Raw genomic sequence first — 17,689 nt, 5'->3', positions numbered from 1 at the left:
CCTCATCCATTTTATAGAGCCTTGATCAAGTGTACCATTCATCTCGCCCTTTCATCACACATTCATATTCTCTCAGCCATCATTGCATTGTTTATAAATAGGCTTTGGGGATGTCATTGGCTGCTTGCAGACCAAAGCACCGTCATGTGTTTGGTCTGTAAAGTGATATCATCCAGCTTACTTCTGTTACCTCCTCTGCCTCAGCTTTGATAGGGTCTTACCAGCTGTGTTTCACCTAATATTTTCTTCGCACCCATCAGTGACATGAAAGAATTAGTAGAAATTCTCAAACCAGGCACAGTTATATTCAGTGTTAAATGTAAACACATAGTGAGGAATGTGGTGACTGAGACATGCGGTTGTTTTTTCTCTGTCTCTGTTGTGGATTCTGGCAATGATAGCATTTTGTTGATACATTTCATCTATGTATTATATGCTGTAAATGTCTCTCATAAGAGAGACGTGTGATCTCAAAGGGACTTTCTGGTGAAACGGATGAAATAATGAGGCAGACAGGACATACAGACTCCAGAATCAACCCGGTAACTGTCTTCTATTCTCTTCACAGACAGAGCCATCATGGCAACAACATCACACACAGTTCATTACATTAGGTGTCTCTGTTTTTTTTTTCTCTAAGACCTTTCTCTTCTTTATTAATCTCTCTAGCTGGAGCACCTCTGCATAATCATTATGACACTCACCGTGGCCGACCTTCTCTTTCTTTTTCCTCCCCTCCACGTGGGGACTCTCATAGGAAGCTTAATCACTCTCTACTAACCACAGGGAAAATGACTTGTTACTAAACGGGCTGTTTCACAGAAAAGCTTATAAAACACGACCCACATTGGCAAAACTATGCTTTCTGCTGTACGTCTGTTGCATTTTGTCCATCCTTCCTTAAGGCCTGAATCCCACACAGTGTGTCAGTAATGGTTTTGATCAAGTAAGAACAAACAAAGTGAACTTTCATGCTTGCCCTTAGAAATAGTCAGAATATGAAATATGATATGATGAGATGACAAACTATTTCAAATTGTCTGAAGTCATTTTCCTTCTTTCTTGTCAGTGAATATAGGCCATGCTTGAATTCATGGCATTTGAACAGCTATCATTTATTTGTATATATACTGCACATATAAAAGTTAAGATATTTTATTCTCAGTCCTATTAATACCTCCCCAGACCTCTTTTTTTTCAATAAGCAAACCAAATTTCTCACGGTGGTCCAAATAGCTCCATTCCTGCTCCTGTAATCATATTTATTCAAAATCAACAAAGGCCCCTCTTTAATCTTCAACATGTCAAAATGAGAGATGACCATGGTGATGATAAAGCTATATTACTCAAACAGACAAAAGCTGGAGGGCACTTCTGAATATCTTCCAACGGAGTGGAAAAACAATATGTTATTTTAATGTTCCCTTTTTTTTTCCCGCCATAATTCACAAACTTGAATCATTTCACCTGTGGTCCTAAGTGGCTTTGAGGACTCTGGAGCGGTTTTGACTGAAGTCAGGGGGTTGCTGTGAGCTCTAGGCAGAGATCTGGAGAATAATGGGTGAGAAGGGAGAACGAGAGATAAGCACTTAAGCATTCGTGGTGCAGTGTGTGCGATAATGTGAGGCCACTCAGGTCTGGTACCTGAATCGGGGTGATCCCTTCCTCTCCTCCCACTCTCAGATCATTCCTCTGAAGCGCTGACAGAGAGCGAACAGTCGCCCACAATAACCAGCTCTGTTACAGCCCCTGGCTTATCTCATCTCAGTAGATCATCCCCTCCAGCGCCGACCCGTGCCGACTGCTCTGTCCTCTATCATCTGAATCTCTTATGAACGAGAAAGAAGGAAATAGATACGGTGATGTGTCACTTTCTTGGCTTCCAAAGATCCCCAGACCTGTCTGTCACATCTTTTTCTCGGGGTCTTTGTTTCTGGACGGCAGGCTGCGGCTGCGTGATGCTCCGGTGAGTACTGATGGTTGCTGTTGTTATCTTTGTATTTCTTTCTTCTTCATCTTCTCACTGGCTACCGAACAGATAAACGGACTAGATTTTCTGACCCTGATTAGAGAAAAAAACGAAGCACAGGCTGTTTCTGCTGTGTGGACTTTTTTTTTTTCTTCTCGGAAATGGGGCTCTGTGTTTATTATGCACTTCAGTTTCAGTGTTTTTGTTCTGTCAGAGGGGCGTGTAGACGCACAAAGACGGCTGCACGAAGCCAGTGTGCAAAGAGGATGCAGCGTTTCCCATAAAGTAAAACTGTATTACCGTTTGTTGGGAAGTGAATAGAAAGAGAGAGGGGGGGGGGGGGGGGGGGGGTGTTAAAGAAAGGGGAAGCCAGGATACAGCAGATCAGAACAGACAACAACAGATGTCCATTGGTTTTTTCATATCTGCTATCACCTACAAATTAGTTATCACCCTATTGGCTCAAACCAAGTGTGGAGTTGGATTTTTCCATGCTTAAAAAAGATAAATTAATAAAGGCTATCTAAAGCCTGTGTGATATTTCTAAGCATGTTGACTCTGGGGTAACATAGAGGAAAAACTGTATCATTTTTGTCGCTTTCATAGTCTTATTCAAATTCTAATTCATTGTTGCATAAGCTGAAGAAATATGGAGAATACATGCTCAGAGAGAGATCCAACCCCTTTGCTAGATGTTATGCATTATTTATAAAGTTACCCCAGTGCTGCACCTCCCACCCAGCACCACTGTCAATGCTCCATCTCCTTCGTCTCTCTTCTCTAACCTTACACTCTTGCAGCCTCTGACTGTCAGCCTGACTGAGCATAATATGAAGCGTAAGTATTTTGACGGCTGTAAACTAAACAAAGTGTTGTCCTCCAGCCTCCTTTAACAGGGAGGCGGAGAGTGTCAGAGTTAATTTTCAACCATGCCTCCGGCCGGGCTTCCGATAGAAAAGAGATTTGTTTTATGGATTGATTGATTGTTTGAGTTCTTACAGCCCAGGGATATAAGGGTGGGAGGAAGCCGGTGCATCTGTTTCCTACCTCTACATGACCTTTCTAGAGGCAGGAATAAGAACAAAAAGCTCAAGGAGATCTTTAAATGCAATGGTCAACAAATGAGATAAAGCAAGGGTAAATCTGCTCCATCGTTTTGAACTGTCTCTCTGCTCTGGAGCCTTAACAGCAGCATAAAGTAGATACGATACGAAAGCAACACTGAACTGACGTGATTATCCCCTGTTGGTTCATCGAGTTGCTCTTCAGCATTATGTAATGGCAACTCTTCTGTAACGGATCCTTTTGCTCTCTAACTTTCATCATATTTTCTCTGCTGTCTGTTCACCCTGTTTCCCCTTCTTTTTCTCCCCAGCAGCAGTGGCAGATGTAGTGAGCGACGCAGCTATTAGTGGCATGTTCTCACAGTGGCCACGGCCTGATGCTGAAATCCCTACATTCATGAGAAGGCAACAGGAAGCAGATTACTGAGGGATTAAGCACATGCACATGTATGCACGTGCACACACAGGGGACACCACGGTTTTAGGATTTGACTTCCATCCAACGGTGGATGTCACTCTGAATGAACTTGTTGGACTGACTGAGAGACTCTCTGGTATCATGGAAGAAGAGGAGGAGCCAATAGAGGCTCATTGAATTTAAACCTCATGACACCACCTTCTTTTTCTTTCCTCACCACCAACGGACTGCTCAACAAGGAGAGGAGTGCAGAGCTGACCCTCCTCCTACTGCTGTCTCATGATGCATCGACACTTGTAGGAACAGAGTCAGCCTCGCACAGGGTTGTGGGGTTATGTTAATAAGACTCACTGATATTCTGAATATCTGCGCATAAAGAAGATACAGACACTGTTTAGAATTTTGCTCATGCGGCAGACTGCAGCATAAAGGAAGATGCTGACAGAAAACCTAACATCTTATCTCTAAACCTGAGCTGCAGATGTCTTGCCAGCACATGTTAAAACATGAGACGGTACTATCAATGACAAATCAAGCGTTAGATTTAGGAGATTCCATTTTTTGGCGTCGACATTTCCTGTGTTGAAGTCATCATAGATTCTTTTTTTTGTACCGTTTTCTCAGTTCAGGTCACATGAGCAAAACATGCTCCAGTAAAAACCTTTTTTGGTAATAATTGCTCTAAGAAGAATGAATAAAGAAGTTCAATTATGCACAAAGAATCTTCTTGTTAGGCCAAAAGGAAATAATTCAATTTTTTGCAATCCTAAGTATAGCTACAGATTCCATTTAACTTTTGTAACTTTTTTTGGCATCTAGGCATCATTTGTAGTTGCTTGAGCCTTAAAGACAAAAAAAGAAAAGACATTTACAAACAGAAGCTCCCTGGATAAAATCAGGTCCCTGCTAACCAGCATATGTAACATTACATGACTAGAACAATAAAACATATCAGCTAAAATAAAAATCTGATTCCATTTATCAGCTGGTTCCTGCAGCTGAAATCTGTCTGTTACCAGTCCCCCATTTCTCCAGACTGAGCTGTGATGGCTGGCCAGGACACCCCTCACTTTCCCTATGGCTTTGAACTTAGTGGTCACTTTGCTGACCCCCGGCCTCTTGGCACAGGTGTCACCGGCCTGGTCCTGTCAGCTGTGGACCAGCGTAGTGGACAGCGTGTAGCAATTAAAAAGCTGGTGATGCGAGACACTGTGACAGTGAAACACACCCTGCGGGAGGTAAAAATTACCTGCCGTCTGCGCCACGAGAATGTAGTGCAGGTCCACGAGGTTTTAGCGCCATATGGACGACCACTGCCCCGAGACCAAACCCAGTTCAGTGCCCTGTACATCATCCAGGAGTGCATGGAGACTGATCTGGCTCGGCTGCTGGAGCAAGGACCACTACCCACAGGTAAGGGGAAAAGGATAAATAATAAACATTCATGAAAGATGGATTAAAAGATGGATTTTGCTAAACATTCTGAAGAATGGAACCAATGCTTGAGTGCATTCTATCTAATGGCCAGTGAATTTCTACTTCGGTGATGTAAAAAATAGGTAAAATTACATATAATTCTATGGGTAAAAGAACCCTACTTTTAGTCTTCTCAATGAATGTAATTCAATGTATTCTTTAATATCGTATTTTTCATTTTGTAAGTTAAAGACTCATTTCGAGGAAAATTTTTTGAAAGCTGGGTTACTTCCACTTCAGGGTGGAGCTACATCACAGCCAGCATTAGTATGTGGAGCCCTTATAAGTAGAAACAGGCTGAAAAATGGTGCTCGCAGGGCCCCATATGTGTTTCACCATTCATTTGTTTAAACCAGATGAGCCCCATTTTTGTTGCCCATTTTGAATCCATGCATGCATGTAATATTAGTAATGCACCTAAAACCCAAATGGGGAGCCCACCTGGGTTCGCTCATGTGAGGTGTATTATGCTGACCTAAGTGGGCCTCAGAAAAGATGTCCATGTTGGGCCTAGGTCTAATCAGGACTCACATACCCATCTATAACCTATATGGAGCCTACATGTGTATTTTTCGCTGGTTCAGCTTGTAACCTACTGAGTATTCTCGTGCTATGATCTTTGTCATGAATGTGAAATGATCAGAAGTTTGAACTTAAGGTGAGATTGTTTTGTCAAATACTGTTTCATGGATAAAAATGACTTTCAAACCTCAAGGTCAGTTTGAATCCAAATGTAAATGAAGTTTCCCTGTGAAACAATATATTGTAGGTTCCTTATTTTACAACCCTTGTTAGTTGTAGCTGTGGCCAAAGGCAGAAAAAAAAACATATAACATTTTAAGATTACATGTTTAAAAACTTCATTAATCTCTGCACTCTGCATGTTTTAAAGCATTACTGACGGATTTTAGATTATGTCATTTTCCACAAGTCACATGTCCAAAAGTAATGCCTAAAATCTGATGTTTTATGTGGATAGTTTAGTTATTACAGACCAAGTGAATCATGAGTACAAATAGTAGCCTGATTGTATTTACATAAGTGCATTGGAGAGTGTCCTCCAGATGTCTAATTCTTGCCCTCGAATAGGTTATGCCACTCTGCTGTTCTACCAGCTGCTAAGGGGACTGAAGTTCATCCACTCAGCCAACGTCCTGCACCGAGACCTGAAGCCTGCCAACATTTTCATCAACACGGACCAACTGCTGCTTAAGATCGGAGACTTTGGGCTGGCCAGAATAGTCGACCCTCATTATTCTCACAAGGTGAGTGTGAAACACAGAAGGACCCATGGCATGCACAAACACTGTATGGACATCCTTATATACATCAATATACATTCTATATGAGGGCTAATTCTAGGTGTGAACATTTTTCTCAGAAGGGTTTTCAAAGGACCCACAATGCACCTCCGAGCTGCGACCTTATCATTCTCCGCTACCAAAACATTTAAAGAATGGTCCATGCAAGCACGACTGATGTTTAGTGCCTTTTTGCAAATAAAACAAAATAAAACACAACAACTTTTATGTGATGAACAAACTTAACATGTTGCTTGATGAAATTTAGTTTATGCATGAATAAGATGGCTTTTTAGTGGCATGCAAATGCAGCCCAATAGCCAAATTCTGCTTTGACTGGAGGCCAACAGCTCCCCGTGATCATCATTCCATTTGGGTTTGTGGTCACTTTTCAAGTTTTATATTCATTTCATAAGCCCATAATCTTCAGTGGACAAGCAAGCACCACTGTTATATTCAAGTCATCGGAGTTGAGGAGGATTTTTCACTATTTTTTCATTTAGTTACTGATGGATGAATCTCTTGAGATCATTGTTATAGTTGTGCATGTTATATCAACTCCATTTTATTGTGGTGGAGCGGGTATCAAGATACAGATAGCAACTCCTTATGCCCTGACAATGTGTGATTATCATACAGCTTTACATGAACCCTTGTCCTTGTGTGGCAAAGGTTGCGCTGTTGCTGAGGAACCGTCCTATAGAACATGAGTGCACACATATTCTGTCCACCTCATGTTTGTCAAAGCAAACAGAGCAGATTACCAGACTGTAGTGCAGACTAAGCTGTGTTGTTGTTATTATCTTTATTATTGTTGTCATAATAATAATTATTGTTAAGCCCAAACTGAGTTACTGACATCTTACTTGCCAGATCTGGTGTCAAGTTTTACTCTAATTTTACTTTAATTTTTTACTCTGTGATTAGATTGTTCATTGTAGATGGAGGCAATTTACTGCTCCACTGTTCTGTTCTGCTTTTGTCATGATTCTACCAAAGATTCCACTGCAGTTCTGTAACTCTAGCAGGGCTGGATGTGTGTGCATGTTTATGTCTTTGTGTGCTTTTTGGGTCTGTGTATGCGAAGAAGAGCCCTCGTGAAAGACGATCTTTGTCAGCCTAGAGCACGGGACCGGGGATCAGCTGGGTGCAGACACAGGGGTGTGTTGGGCGGGTGAGGAGGGCCGGGGGAGGAGGGGCGGCAGAGGAGTAAGGTACAAAGAGTAGATGAGAAGCAAGAGTGAGACTATTGTGCTATTGTGTAGGTAGATAGATAGATAGATAGATAGATAGATAGATAGATAGATAGATAGATAGATAGATAGATAGATAGATAGATAGATAGATAGATAGATAGATAGATAGATAGATAGATAGATCCCTGCATCCGTGTTTGATGATATGCGTGAGATTGTGGGCTGGGCTATTTGTGATGCAGTTCTAACACCACAGCAGATGCCTGCAGTGGATGTGAGAGCGTTCTCTCTCTAATTTGATAAGTCAAAGCTGCTTTTTGAAACATTCAACATAAATGGATGTGGGCTTGACTTCAGCTGTGATGAAAATTCCAAATTTTGAGCTGCTTAATAATACTGCTCTAACTTATTTACTTCTCATTTATACTGCCTTCAAGTAAGGCTGCATATTACAAGACTGCATATTTACTGCATTTACTCCTGTGAGAAAAGATAGTGGAAAATAAAATAAAAAAAAAATACATTATTTGTATTGTTATTTACAGTCTGCAACAGTAAGAACTTGCTGCTTCTGTGAGTGTTGCCTGCCGAGGCAGCGCCGGAGACGCACAGAAATTATTCATAACCTGGATGAAGGATGCAGTGAGAAGGAGAAGGGAGGTGAAGAAGGGCAGAGTGTTTAACACTGCTGGCAAGAGAATAAGTAGGGAAGAAAGAAGTGACACAACAGATGAGGGAAGGGTGGTTTAAAAAAAAGGGGGTGAGATGGGATTTGTTGTGAGAAAAATAGGAAGGGCAGAGAAAACTGTTACAGCTAATGGATAGAGGAAAGTGGAAGAAAAAGAAAGATTAGCTCTGACACAGGGTCTGAACAGTGTTGAAAACAATATAAAGATAGTCCAAGATCACATTTATGCATCATTTTATTCAAATTCAGACTATTTATCTCTTTAAAATTAGCTTTTTTTTATTGTCTTTAATCAGCAAATAATATCACATCCTGAAAATGTTATTCAATAAATGTTATCAAATGCTTGCCAGGGAAAGGAGAGCTCAAACAAAGAAAGATCAGTATTTAGGTGAGAGACAGACAAGGTGAGTGTACGATATGTATGTCGGACCATCCACAGAGCACTCAACATCAGTTTCTGCTCTGAGAGCAGACAGTGAGGGGGAAGTGTACTTTACTATAAGTAAAGTGCAATAAAGGCAGAGGAGCCAAAGAGAAACTGGGATGGAAATATGATGATAAATGGAGTAGATTTGTGACAAATAATGTTGAGGTAAAGAGGAGAGAACTGAGAGGAAGTCAAAGGTGGGACTGAAGAGGGTGGAACAAAAAGAATAGAATAAGAGGAAAAGGCTGAAAAAAGCCGTCAACATGACTTTATGGCTTGCTTTGCACAGCTGTTCAGTAGTGTTGCACAACTGGAAATGTTATTTAACACAGTGTTCTCAAAAAAAGTGGTTTCTAATAAAAGCTGATCTAAAGGAACCCACAGAACCACATTGATCTGGGCTCTATTCAGGGCCACACTGCTGAGAGGGGTGTAGGGAGGTTAGTGAAAATTGGCATGAGTGGCCCACTATGAATCAAGTCTCTGAGTCATGCCCATAACCTTCTGATCGAGAGGAAGCCCCTATTATTTATTTTATTGTACTTTTCTTGCCCGCTTCAAAGAGAGAGAAGGCAAAGCCATTACAGCTGTCAAGAAATGTTTTAATCCACTTCGGGACAGACTCTTGAGAGGAGCTATGTCCTACTTAGTGTCATATTAAGCTGATGTTAGAGGTGGCTTACTGTAGGATCATTTTCCTGGTGTGAAAATGTTCACAGAGCAGTTTCTGACATCCATTTTGAGAGTGATAACTCATTTGTGTCAGGATAAATACTATACTGTCTGTATCATGATTCTAAAAAGAGTGCCTCATTAAGAATACTTGGTAAAGAGCTTATGAGTTCTAACACACAAAATTTTTACACCAAAAAATGTAAAAAATAGGTGAAAATTACAATAGTGTTTTGTTTTGCCGAAAAAAAGTCCTTCATTACCAGGATTCTCAATACCTTGGGGCAGTAAATCTAGCTCAGGGGAGATACATGGAGAGGAATAGAAATATTGAATGGCACTGAAGTTGTTAGTGGCATCAGTTTGCAAAAACATTTCATTACCACTCCACCTTGTGTGCGTGGGAATACATTTGCCTATGTCTCAGGTCCATGCGCAGTATTGTTGTATTCACTATATTCACAATGAATGTTTGTTAAAGTTTAAGGCAGAGGCGGACTCTTGTGAGGGAAGCCCTAATGAGACGACTTGTTTTTACGCAGCAGAGCATCAGAGAAGCTTGGTGAAACTACGCAAAGTCCATCCAGAGACCGAACAGCAGATATGGAATTATCAAGTCTTTAAGGGTGAAAATAAAAGTATAAAAGTCTTGCGATCTCAAGTTCCATTTTTTTAATCCCACATTACCAACCTCACCCTGCCTCAGTGGCAAGAAATAATTAAACAGAGTGCCATAAGTACAGAGTCAGAACCCTGCTTCTAAGAACTCAGGGTGGAGTGACACCACAGCATTTCATGAAAAGGTGGTTTTGGATGACTTGGGAAGATGAACTATTTGTATCAGTGCACAGTTCAAAAGCCAGCAGCTGTGGTCTGAGTGTTCAAATGTACATTAGTACACATGGCTACGGTAACTTGCACTTCCACGAGGAAATCATTGATATATTGATATTCAAGTTTGGAACATCATATGCTGCCACCTTCATGGAACCTTTTATCAGGGAATGTTTTGCCTATTTCAGCCAGAAGACATGAAATTACATTGCGCTCATGTAACAGCTGCATGGCTCCGTAGCAAAAGAATCCAGGTGCTAAACCGACCTGACTGCAGTCCAGGCCGGTCACCTACTGAAAACATTTGCTGCATTATGACATGAAAGAACACGAAAAGAGGTCTAGAAACTGTTGAGCAGCTGAGCTCCAACAATAGAAAAAAGACAAATAAAAATGGGAAGAGGAAAAGATTTTGCTTTCAAAAGAGCAACTGTTCTCCTCAAATCCAAAATATTTGGAGACTGTTGTAAAAAGAAGTGCTGCTGCATCACTTTCCACTAACTGTATTTCTTTCTTTCTTCTAATTTTCTCTACCTCACTCTCTTCTCCAGGGCTATCTGTCTGAGGGTTTAGTAACTAAGTGGTATTGTTCCCCCCGTCTGCTCCTGTCCCCCAACAATTACACCAAGGCCATAGACATGTGGGCTGCTGGCTGCATTTTGGCTGAGATGCTCACTGGATGCACACTTTTTGCAGGTACCTTTACTATTTGTCATAAAATCTTAATGAAAGCACTGTCATCATGGTGTCCTGCAAAAATAATGTGATCACCTATTTGATTTATTTCTGTTATCTTTGTTTGTTTTCTTTATTGTTATTTGAAAGTAAAAATAAAAAAAATCTTAACAGTTGAATATATGAGCTGATATTTAGCCTGAATAGTTATGCAGCAAAGTGACTACAATAATCAACTGGATTACTTGCATTCAAACACCTATTTGAGTATTTCATTAAGTTATGAATAGTTTTTACCTGCAGTGATTCGAAAGAGGAGTTTAAAGATTGCATCACAGCAGTGGTGGCAGTCACTGAGAGCAAAGGAGAGTTTTTCTTTCCAGAGTGCCCTCCACCAAAGACACTTTGCTCTCTTTCTGCAGACTACTTCTTTGCGTGACCAGAATAACAATGATTAAAGAGAAATTTTCACTGTCTGTGTCAAATCTGGCTCCAACTAACTAGCTGATTTTGACCTCCACCTCCCCTCCACACCACAGGACAGACATCAGAAACCCAAAAGCATCATCTGTTCCCTGGTGTTCCTGTATGTGAGACTTTCACACATCAAGTGTTGGACATGCTCTTGCTTCGCCTTTCACTCCACCAACAGAGCATAGTGAACACACTGCATTCCTGTTTACCAGAGAGGAAACAATGTACTCGAAGCCTAATATATTGCTTGCAGAGGGAGAACTGTGTTGATATAGCACCACCTGCTGTTAACCTGGAATTATTTGAACGGAAAAATGACACTGTCTCACAAGGGCGGAAAATGCTGCTGTACTTCTATCAACTAATTTTAACTGAATCTTCAAACCTCGCTATTTCTGTCACCTGAGCTTGCAGCTCCCAGTTATTCCTGTTTGACTTGACATTTTTCTTTTTTTCTCCTTTGCTTATGCAACCGATCCTCTGTCTCCTCTTTGTTTGTCTCTGATTGGCTGATTCTCTCTCCCAGGAGCTCATGAGCTGGAGCAGATGCAGCTGATCCTGAACACAGTGCCTGTGCTGAGAGAGGAGGACAGGCAGGATCTGCTGCAGGTGACACCTCAAATAGTGCATGCCATGTGTCTGCAATGTGATATTAGCCAATGTTACATGTTTGCAGTAATAGACTATACTTATTTAAGCCCATCTGTAAACAAATCTTTTCAACACTTGCCTTTGCATTGAGTTCAATTGAGCTTTACTGCAGTTTAATTGATTTAACAGAATACCTTGACCATAGAAAGATCAAAGGCAGTAGGAGACTGAATACACTTTCAAACGAATTGATCACAATTTTCATGCAAAACTGTTCATAAATCTTGACTTATTCAGGTAATAAACAGAGAAACAATCCAAACCAAGTGCATAATCTCCATGTTGGAGTAACAGATGCATGAAATATTTTTACTCTGCTTTCTCAGGTGATGCCTTCATATGTCAGTCATGGATGGAGAGTCAAGAAATCCTTTTCTCAATTGCTGCCTGAAGCGGATGCTCAGGGTGAGCGAAGGGAATTGAGTGCTGGGAAGTAGGTGGAGGTCAGGCAGTTTAAAATAGAATGGACAGAAGTGCTGGAGGAATAAAGACAAAAGAATCAGTGCTCATCTGACCTGTGGCAGATAAAGAAACGATTGGGTAGGGCGTTGAGATTTAAATGTCTATAATGTTGTCTTGAGAGAGAAGTAGGGATGAGAAAGTATTCTTTAAGAGGAACAACTTCATGACTGACACGACATGTTATTTCTTCTGCGTTCTCTTTGTCACCAATCCCTTATTCTTCTCCTTCCAGCTGTGGACTTTCTTGAGCGTATTTTGACCTTTAACCCCATGGATCGTCTGACAGCTGAAGCGGCACTGTCCCACATTTTCCTTCAGCAGTACTCTTGTCCTGAGGATGAGCCCACCTCCTTGCATCCCTTCCATATCGAAGATGAGCTGGACAGCCTCTTAACAGAGCAGAGCCTCGATGACAGCAATAGTCAGGCCTCCAGCATTCACTGGGACAGGTGTGTTGGTTCAATACTTTTTAATGCTCAAGGCATTTTCGCATACAAACTGTTTACTTCTGATTTCAATCTAATCCACAATGCTGGTGGAGATGTTGTCTATTATTGTACTTCTGTCAGGTATTGTTATAGATATTTCTATAAATGTAGTCTTCCAAAACTTTGTGTTATCATACAGCTATTGTTATGATTTGATTCCTAAATATCAGATATATGTGTACAGGGGACCATCCAAAATGAGCGCTAGTCAACCACAGACGAGACTCAGAAGACCACTAACACCCACTTTACTCACATATATACAATTTAGTCACCAGGTAGCCAATCATGCATTTCTCTGGAGTCAGCTTTCAACTCCTATTACAAGGTGCCATGATTCAATGAACAAAGTATTTTTTGTTGGTTGAAAGGGATTTTTAAACCATAAGAGGTGTTCAGTTTCTCTTGATTTAAATTGAATCCGGGGATAGTAATCGAGAGAAAATAAAACAAAATTCTACTCTTCTGCAGGTACGAGAACAGTTTATCAACAGATATGTGCTGGCAACACTCAGGTGGGAAGTGTCGCTGCATGCCCCCGGGTCACATTCCATCCGATCTGGGGGACACTACAGAGGATGAGGAGGTGCAGAGGGACCCCCGGGCGAGTTCCTGCTCACTAACAGAGGAGGCGCAGGTTCGATATACTGGATCTTTTGTCCTCATCCTGACTTTTTTTTGTATCTGACCATAAACAGTGTCTTATTTCGATGATGATGCAAATGGAGATGTGAAAAGGCCGGTGAAGGTGATTAGCTAAAAGGTGCATGACTTTGCTCATGGCTGAGACTTCACTGGGGCCTCTGTTATACAGCAATGACGCTGTATGTGATGATGTTTTTAGATTTAACCACATTTTAAGATATATCCCCAGATTTTTTCAAAAAGACTTTAGTTTCATATCGCAAAGACATCAGAGTAGGATCATGTCACTTTTAGGGATGCATCGACTGTGAAATCCTGGCCAATACTGATCAAATATAATATTTTGATCGATGACCAGTTGCCGTTACCAATTGTTCTTGGAATCTATAGGTCTCTTTAATGACAGGGAAACAATGAAATATGCTTTTGAAAAATAACTAAACAGTTTTAAATGATTTCAGATCTTTATAGAAAAATATCTTTGAATGAGAAAAAATTACATGAATAACAAAAGTCGTTATAATAGGTTTCCACAAAAAAATTGTCTTAAACCATTACCAACTCAGTGTTTATATGGCAATATATATATATATATATATTTTTTTTTTTCTTGTGCCCAACAAATTGAATCTTAATACTTTTTTTGGTCGGTTTCAGGGCAAAGTCAATGCAACACCACATACATATTGGTCAATGCTAACTGTTGATATTATCCCATTTTCATAAAATAGCACATCCCATAGCATAAAATAGAGTGACAATAGTGAGGGCTCTAAAAAGAAGTTGAAAAGAGTCAAAGAACTTCAACACACAATACAACAGCAATAAATTATATCCACCTAATTTCTCACCCTTCCACCTCATCTGTTTTATACAGGTTGACCCCCGCAAATATTCCCACAGCAGCTCAGCTGAACGCTTCCTGGAGAACTCTCACCCATCTCTGGAAAGAGTCTGTGGCTTGGGGTATGGGGAGCTTGACTGCGGCCACTCCTGCGATTACAAAGTGGGCTCTCCCTCATATCTGGACAAAATTGCCTGGCGGGAGGGAAAGCCACAACACTACTCGGAGCCGAAGCTGATTCTGGATCTGTCTCACTGGAGGCGTAACACTAACAGCCTCCCCGTGCCTGCTGAGCCCATTGGTGCCAGCATGGAGGACCTGGGGGATGTTAAAGAGGAGGAAGCTAAAGTGAAGAAAGAGGAAGAGACAGATGATTTGTTTCAGGAAATTTCTCGTTGGGTGGAGAGCACTCAGTCGCGTCTGCACTCACCCAGTCCTAGTCCTTCATTTGAGCAATGCTCACTCTCCTGCTACACCTCATCTCCTCCTCTGCCCCTCTCCCCTACTGACCTCCCAACACCAGTCTTCCACTACACAGAAGTTATGCAGCAGCCATCAGCTGAATATGACGAGGACAGACTGAGCCCCTTTCCTCCTTTTACATTTTTCTCCAATACCCCTCCCTTTCTCCTACCCTCATCTCCCACAGCTCCTCTTGCACCTCAGTCACCTCAAACAGCGTCGCCCCCCACCACGCCAGTGTTGCAACCCCCAGACTTTCAACCCATTTCTTCTACCTCCTCCATATCTCAGCCAGTGAATGCTGACACCCTGGAGTCGCTGCCCGTCAAGCACAAAGAGCGGGTATTCGACCTGGATGTGTTTATATCCCGAGCACTGAAACTGTGCCGGCAGAATAAGGAGAAAGCAAATGGGAAGAAAGGAAAGGATGGAGGATGGATGGAAGAGAGCAAACAGCCAAACATTAAACGGAAAGTACCCAGGTTTCCAGAGCACAGGACTCCACCACCACAGACTCCCAACTCTTGATAATGAAATTTTGACTTCAGGCTCAGTACAGCATAGCATCATATTGAGTAGCACTTCCAAATGCTCAGTGCATAGTGAGGGATGTCCATTGTGGCATATGCTACTGCCTCTCTCATTGATTGAGAGAACATCTCACAACATTGAATATAATAAAACAAACATTCTTGTAATGACAGTGGAATTATCAGTGCTTTGTTCCTATTTAAACTTTATGAACTTAATCATATTTCAGGCTACAAATTGTCAAGTTAAAACTGGATTAGAGAAGAGTTGATGGCTCATTTCTTTTTTAAGAAAAACATCCAAGCCATCGATGATGGCCACTTGAGCGGGCTCACTTGATGTGTCTCTTGCTTTAAATTAGTTTTTCTGTTTGAGAGCCTTTTAAATCTTCAAAATGTCAAACAGTCTTCCAGTGGTGAACGGTCGCTGAAATAAGAAAAGTGACAGGAAATGCTTTTTCTAAGCGTCTCCAAATGTATTACCTGAAAAAATAATCAGTCAAATTGCGACATGGCAAACTGTAAGATGTGAATTTTATTTGCTGTTGCTTTAACATTTCAACAACGACATATTGGATTCCGTTACCGTGAATGTGTCCGCTTGTCATGTCCGATTTTCTTGCATATATCACACATATTCTTGCATTCTTTTCTAAAAGATATTTTGCTGTTAATCAATTTAGAGTGGGTTTTTTTTATTATGTGAAGATTTCTGGTTATAATTTATGGTTTTTCTGCCAATTTGGCTTTAGTTTGATCATAAATGGTTCGAACCCTTAAGTCACCCCTAACCTTTTCATTTAAACAACAGTAGCTTCTATGTTGGAGAATGTAGATATTTTACAACCGTTACAGGGACTATTTGTTTTCAAAATTTCTCAGTACTGCCTTGTAGCCACAGTAATCTTTGGGAATGGAGAATAATTGAAAGTTATATCTTCAAATGCTTTTCTCTCCAGCATGCTAGGTGACAGATGCTTATGATGTAATTATTATTTCGGCATCTGATGTCTCTCAACAAAGTTAAGTAAATAGGCTAAAATACACTGAGATGTGCAGAATGTTCTTAACAGATGCTGTTGGCTTTTGCTATGTTGTCTGTCAATAACGGGCACCTAGCATTCACTTCAGTCGTGGAGCTAAGTAGCTATTATTGACTGTATGGAAAAGGGCGGAGCTGGTGCCAAAAGTAAGCACGGTTGAATTAACGCTCCCTATATTGTGCCACCACAATCTGTCCGTTGCTATTTTCCCTGTTTGAAATATAATTCTCTGCTGTGAGTTTGTCAGTGGGTGTTTACAGGTTGTTCGCTGCACACATACAGGATTCCAGCTATAGGAAGTGCCAGAGGCACAACTCCAAAACATATCAAAACACACTGCCAGCAACACAGCAAAATAAGAATGTTTTATCATCTTGGAGCACACTCATGAGCACACTCACCAAGATATCTTTTCAAACGATTCGCAGCCACCGACTGTTAATAGACATATAAAGCTGCTCTGAATAGGTTAACTTTCATGACATCTGCACCTGTGGGCCACCGTCCCCACGATGGCCCACATACAATACATGAGTTGACAACAAATTCTCTTTTACACAACTCTGTGTGACTTCCAAAGGGTACATGCACATGAACTGCTAATAGTAGAAACTACGAGACAGCAAAGCCAGGTATTTGTTTATAATCATAGTGAAGCACATGTAGAATCACAAGCACACTCACTAATACAGGATCTACCTACTGGAACCTGGATCATTACAATCCTCCATCATCATCCATGTCAATAATGTACCTTTCTGAACTTAACTATACCTGGAATCCTGGATGAAAAAGCATTCAAAGAAACAACAAACTGTCAGTTTTGCGATACAATGGATGAAGATGCACGACTTAAAAAGACCTGTACTTTACACGAGTCTAATGATCACATTTACAGAACACAGCTTCCACTGCAGGTAAGACAGCAATAATGCAATTTCCAAGAAAAACAAACACACTGTAACACATGTTGTTACTGAGCCGGAGAGAATGATCTGAATTCTGTAAAGCAATGTTGAAAATGTGCCTCAGTTACACCTCAATGCTTCCAGCTTGCTGAATGTAACATGTGCCCTCCTCTCTGCATGATCATCCAAGATAATTTAAAGATTCTTTCTATGATGCATCCCTTTGTGAAACAGGCAAATTTCTGTGGCTTTTTTTTTCTCAGTTGTATCCTACTCGTGCTTCAAGGGGGGGTTCAGCTTTTCATGCCTCCAATGCTTGGTATCAGTTCATAGTATCTCTTTTTTTAGTGTCTAGTTTTGTTGGGAAAATAATAAATCAATAATAAAACCTAATCTGTTCAAGTGTACTGGCATGATCCTACATCTATCTATCTATCTATCTATCTATCTATCTATCTA

The 17,689-nt window shown here is 40.9% G+C and overlaps 1 protein-coding gene across 4 annotated transcripts; it reads left to right on the top strand.

Annotated features, from left to right (window-relative positions):
- Nucleotides 1-394: 394 nt before the first annotated feature.
- On the top strand, nt 395-17,593 carry mapk4 (mitogen-activated protein kinase 4). Of its 4 annotated transcripts, none has more exons than XM_075467777.1 (9): nt 395-1,966; nt 3,348-4,864; nt 6,017-6,192; nt 10,600-10,744; nt 11,724-11,806; nt 12,175-12,253; nt 12,543-12,759; nt 13,270-13,435; nt 14,321-17,593. In XM_075467777.1, the coding sequence occupies exons 2-9, from the start codon at nt 4,498-4,500 to the stop codon at nt 15,275-15,277; spliced, it is 2,190 nt and encodes a 729-aa protein (XP_075323892.1). In that variant the 5' UTR covers nt 395-1,966; nt 3,348-4,497; the 3' UTR covers nt 15,278-17,593. The 4 variants fall into 4 exon arrangements, with proteins under 4 accessions (XP_075323892.1, XP_075323896.1, XP_075323893.1 ...); XM_075467781.1 differs by having other exon boundaries at nt 3,345-4,864; XM_075467778.1 differs by lacking the exon at nt 395-1,966 and adding an exon at nt 2,353-2,806.
- Nucleotides 17,594-17,689: the final 96 nt, after the last annotated feature.

Source organism: Odontesthes bonariensis, chromosome 6 (genome assembly GCF_027942865.1).
Source record: "Odontesthes bonariensis isolate fOdoBon6 chromosome 6, fOdoBon6.hap1, whole genome shotgun sequence".
In the NCBI taxonomy this organism is placed as follows: Eukaryota; Metazoa; Chordata; class Actinopteri; order Atheriniformes; family Atherinopsidae; genus Odontesthes; species Odontesthes bonariensis.
This window is presented reverse-complemented; position numbering and strand designations above follow the sequence as displayed.

What these genes read in the sequence shown, in the direction of transcription:
- mapk4 (XM_075467777.1), top strand. Translation starts at nt 4,498, where the DNA reads ATGGCTGGCCAGGACACCCCTCACTTTCCCTATGGCTTTGAACTTAGT. An exon ending in GCAAGGACCACTACCCACAG is followed by an intron (nt 4,865 to 6,016) that starts GTAAGGGGAAAA and finishes GCCCTCGAATAG; the next exon opens with GTTATGCCACTCTGCTGTTC. An exon ending in CACTAACAGAGGAGGCGCAG is followed by an intron (nt 13,436 to 14,320) that starts GTTCGATATACT and finishes TGTTTTATACAG; the next exon opens with GTTGACCCCCGCAAATATTC.